Below are 5,146 nucleotides of genomic sequence, written 5' to 3'. Positions count from 1 at the left end.
CGTCATATAAATTGAGATGGATCAGAAGGAGTATATTCTTTTATAACAGATGATATCATGAGATTATTGTTAACCCATAATCTGTAATATTAAAGTGTTGGAGAATAGTTTTAATTAGTTGGTTATAGATGTAGAGAATTAGTATGTAAATTAAATTTAGAATCATAATGTTGCGCAGCATATATTAGACAGGGCCCTTAAAAGTTTAAGATGAGAAAATAATGGTTCACAATAGTTTATTGACTAAATATTGCTTTATAGCAACAAATTTTTGATAGGAATTAATAAATGGTTGAGCCTCTAGGACATTCGCTACAAGAAAATTCAATACTACATCATGAATCCCATCTTCTATATTTTCCATCACAACTTATTGCAACTTTGAAAATATTTAACCTAGCTAGATCCTAATAATATTGGATTTGAACAATCTAAATAAGAAGTTGTCAACTTTTTTCTTGGATGCCATCTTTCAAATGCTGACTAATAACCGAAATCGTGATATACTAATTGACTAACTACAACTTAAAGTGCGGATCCATGATTTAAAGTTTATGAGTTCCTATAGCAAAGTCAAATTAACATACTCCATACAACAATATTAGATTCAGAATTAAATATTATAGATACTAAGTAATTTTTCAATACATATATAGGACCGTCTAGGCAAAAGCTATTTGATTCACGTGAACTCATAAGTTACACTATAAACCTGGGGCAGAGTATCTATCAGAGAGGAGTTTAACTTCTATAATGAATTTTAATATTATTAGATGACTTCAAAGATAATTATAAATAATTGTACATAATAAAAGTTGATAACCTCGACTATATTGCATTCAACCTATTATAATAGAAAATCATATTATTCGTGTATATAAGTTAAATTCATCGGCGACTCCATAGCGAAGGAGACTGGCATGTAGTCTAATTCTTAACTTCTACTTTAGGTCTTTTAATTTTTCACCCGAAAAAAAAAAGTCATTTAATTTAACATATCATTTGTGGGTAACAATTTTTCTGTATAATACACTTAATTTTGTCTAATAGTTGATGGTGCTAATCCAACTACCGTAGCCGTACACATCAGGTGTGACCCGAAACCATATTCTCATTATGTCCTTATGTGCCAAATCTAACATTTTTTTTGTGAATAAAACAAATATAGATACTACTAACTTGTACTAATAAATATTCTTGTGCCAAGTGGTCTCTTACCCACCGCAGATTAAACATGAACGGTTACATGTGCATAATGAGATAATGTCAAAAATGAAAAAAGAGAATAAAGAAATTTAATTATGTGGACACAAAATTGAATAAGCTTATTATTAATTACCAACTAATAGCATACAAGTCAAAAGATAAACCTAATTAATTATATTAAAACATTATTAAACGGCCGGGCCGGCTGTTTAACCATTCCTCTCTAACCTAATGACATTTCCTTACAGGAAACTATATCCTCATATATACCACGTCGTATACATTTCATGATTTTTTTTAAAGTCTATATGTGATTCTTTTCACATGCATTAACAGAGTAGGGAAACCTTGTCATTCAAACTAGTAAATTATAGTTCATTGTGTTCTTTTAGTTACCGAGGCATTCCCTTGAGACTGTTGATTTGACGTATTTACAATATCACTTGAACTCTCTCCCTCAACGAGATGATGATCGAATGGTTCTCTTAATCACATGATATAGCAACCATTAGGATTTTCATCACTGAACATGTGAGGTTCGTTGTGCAAATATGTCGTTGGAGGAGGTGGTGGTACATAGGATGGTTGGTGGTGGCCGTAATCCATGACATAGCCCGTATGAGCGTTATAACCAGGATCGTACATTGTCATGCCATAATCTTGATTCATGTAACTTTGATTGTACATGGGCATTGCATAATGAGTTTGTGCATTGTAACCATTATATTCTAATTTGTTCACTTCAGCCTTTGTCTCTACACTTTTGCTTCCTTCACCTTTTGTTTCACCTTCTTTCTTCTCATCACTGCTTGCCTTCCCTTTCTTTTCTCCATCGCCGCCTTCTTTCTCTTTCTTCTCTCCACCACCATCGCCGCCGCCTTCTTTCCCTTTCTTCTCTCCACCACCATCGCCGCCGCCTTCTTTCTCTTTCTTCTCACCACCACCACCACCTTCTTTGGCTTTCTTTTCACCACCTCCATCATCTTTCTTTGGTGGAACAATTTCAACATTTCGTTTCAATTTATCTTTCAAGTATGGAATTAATTCCTTTAAGTCCATTGTTCCCTTTACCGTGACCAAATCTTTTTCTGAATCAACTTTGACTTCATCTACCCCTATAAATAAAAGAGTAAACAATAAAAATGTCAATCACCATAAACAGAATAATTCTCATAGGAAGGGAATAATTCTCTTAAAACTTCACGGATAATCCTTAAATATAAAAAAAGCTGATTGCATGCCACATCTAATTTTTTTATTAAAAACGAAAATATTAATAAATAATTAAGAATTCAACGCAGTTGTTTATCTTACCATCAATCTTCTTTATAATTCTCTTTATTTTGTGTGCGCATCCGTCACAGTGCAACCGAATCTTCAACACCACTGAGCTTGCTTGTGGCTAAACACATCAAACAAAAAAATTAGAACAGATATAATCAGAAATAGTTCAAACTAATAATACCAAGTTTAATTAAAAAATTTATAACATATTAAGTAATTAGTTTAAATTACGAACATTATTTGTATAAATAACTTTTATACTATAACGTCTCATTACCTATTATAACAGATAGCTTGCCTTATTTTTAAAATCACAGATCTCGCATTGCAAAGAGATTAAGCAATATTCCCGCTATCTCCAATTATCTGTCGTGATTTTTTGAAATAATTTTCTCAAATTATTTATCCTTTTATAAGTTCAAGTTAAAATTAATTATCTTTTCTCATTTTACCCTTAGTAATAATTATTTTTGAAGACTATAAACACCTCAATTGATGGATCGGAGATGACACATTAATTAAATGAAGAGATTGTATCTTGACGTACATAAGGATAATAATAATTAAAACACCATCCCTATTTCTTAAAGTGCTATACAAAAGAAAATGGCTATCGATAATTTAAGACGGAAAGTAAAATATTTTATAATGAATCCGACAATATAAAAGTTTTTTTTTTTTTTGGTTCCTCAAATTAATTTAAACACAATTCCTATTGGGGGCCGACTAAATTCGAATTCGTATCGGGTAATCCCACATTGAGGGGCAAAGAACTCCCAAACGATGATGACACCGTATCCAAAGGGGCTCAAAATCGAGACCTCTTGGTTAAGTATAAAGTAATACTAGCCAGCATCATAACCCTTGTTGGTCGTATAAAAGATTTTTTATACTTACTATGAATACAAATTAAATTGTAGTTACATTAATTAGCAACATCAGTTACCAACTCGATAGTTTAAAGAAGGAAATTGAAATTACCTCTTTAGGCTTCTTTTCTTCTGGTTTTTTCTCTTCCACTTTTTTCTCATCTGGCTTTTTCTCTTCCTTTTTAGGAAGAGGAGAGAGGAGGTCCACTTTCTTCTTGGTTTTGGTAGCTACTTTGTCCTTGAGCCATGTAGGATCCACGTTTCCTTTCACTGTCAATTTTCCACTTTCACAATCTGCCTTCACCTCCTCCACACCTTCATTTTTTTTAAGCCAACAAATCAGTATTTATTCAATTTAGAACCGAAATCAGAATTTGAACTTTATGAGTTTTATATTAGTAGGTGTTAGTAATTGAGTTTTAAATTTAATTTATATATAAATATTTAGTGAATTTTGTAATGCAAATTCAAAATTTTACACTAAAGCTATCAGCTCGATAATTTAGTGAATTTCTCGATACAAATTCAGAATTTACGTTAAAACAAACTATTGGGTCATTGGCACTTATGCTCCTATTTTGTGCTAGTCTTTGCGCCTTATAATATAACTTTTTCGTGGGACATAAATTTATATTTTTATATCTAATATCCTATTATAAATTATGTCCGCGCCCTTAAAAAACATATGCTAAAGGACAAAAATTTAAGTTCAGCCCATTTAAAGGGCAAAAAATTAAAGTCCAACCCATGTGAAGGGAAACGGTGCAATTTCTTCAATACTATTAGGTACTGTTTGCCTTCTAACTTTGACCTGACTAGACTGTCTTATAAAATTACTCCATTTGAATAAAAATGTCAAGGTCAAAAAGGATGAAATTTTTGTGGTAAGAAAAATTTAACCGTCAAATGCACATCTAACAATGATGGTTCCTTGAAAAACCCGTAAAGTTCTCTATGCCGACAAATTCAAGGAACCAATATTTCTCCATGTCATAATATAAGCTTAAAAAAAAAAAAAAAATCTTGGGAAAAATTGATAATATAAAGTTCAAACTATTTCAATTTTCGTGTATTGTTAATAATGTTACCTTCTAAATGGCGAATTGAACGTTTGACTTTTTTAGCACATCCTTGACAATGCAAATCAAGTTTTAAGATTATGGCATCATTCTTCTTCTCTGCTACCTCTGCTTTAGTTTCTTCTTTTTTCTGAAACCCAAAAAATAAAAGAAAAAATATATCAAAAATTTGAGTAGTAAGAATGAAATTTGAATTAAAATGGGAATTTTGAGAAAGATTTTAAAGGGTTTTGTTGTAGATAGAGTAAGTGATATGAAATTTACCTCACCCATTTGAAGAGATATATTATTGTGTGTTAGAAAATGAAGAGATTAAGGGAAATATGAAAGGAATTTGGTTTGAGGAGAGAAAATGGAGGCAAATGAGAGAATATATAGAACAATGTTTGTTGAATAAATAGTGATTGATGATATCAGCCTAAGACATTTACATTTTTTCCATAAGGCCCACCATATTTTAAATACTATGTAATTTTATAAAATTAGGAAGGCCCCACCTTTTGGACTCTTTTATTTATTTTCTTTTTCGCTGCGGAGTTTTTTTTTTTTTTTTGGGGGGGGGGTGTTAAGGCTTTGGGTATAGTATATGTATGTGAAGATATGGATGGGATGTATGTGAACGATACATGAATGTGAAATGGCTTAATATATCAAGGCATATATCAATAGCCTTTCAAACTTGCGGGTGAATTTTATTTAAACAACTCA

General features: G+C 31.4%; 1 protein-coding gene across 1 annotated transcript; it reads right to left on the bottom strand.

Annotated features, from left to right (window-relative positions):
- Positions 1-1,315: 1,315 nt before the first annotated feature.
- LOC132630008 (heavy metal-associated isoprenylated plant protein 3) lies at positions 1,316-4,857 on the bottom strand. The gene is made up of 5 exons (XM_060345496.1): positions 4,703-4,857; positions 4,448-4,568; positions 3,472-3,674; positions 2,521-2,608; positions 1,316-2,321 (listed from the first exon to the last, which is right to left on the bottom strand). Exons 1-5 carry the CDS (start codon positions 4,709-4,711, stop codon positions 1,696-1,698), a joined length of 1,047 nt encoding a protein of 348 aa, XP_060201479.1. The 5' UTR covers positions 4,712-4,857; the 3' UTR covers positions 1,316-1,695.
- Positions 4,858-5,146: the final 289 nt, after the last annotated feature.

The sequence above is a fragment of the Lycium barbarum genome, chromosome 3 (genome assembly GCF_019175385.1).
Source record: "Lycium barbarum isolate Lr01 chromosome 3, ASM1917538v2, whole genome shotgun sequence".
In the NCBI taxonomy this organism is placed as follows: domain Eukaryota; kingdom Viridiplantae; phylum Streptophyta; class Magnoliopsida; order Solanales; family Solanaceae; genus Lycium; species Lycium barbarum.
The sequence above is the reverse complement of the archived record's forward strand: the minus strand, read 5'-3'. Positions and strand labels throughout refer to the sequence as shown.

What these genes read in the sequence shown, in the direction of transcription:
- LOC132630008 (XM_060345496.1), bottom strand. An exon ending in TTCAATTCGCCATTTAGAAG is followed by an intron (nt 3,675 to 4,447) that starts GTAACATTATTA and finishes AAAAAAATGAAG; the next exon opens with GTGTGGAGGAGGTGAAGGCA. An exon ending in AATTATAAAGAAGATTGATG is followed by an intron (nt 2,322 to 2,520) that starts GTAAGATAAACA and finishes TTTTATTTATAG; the next exon opens with GGGTAGATGAAGTCAAAGTT.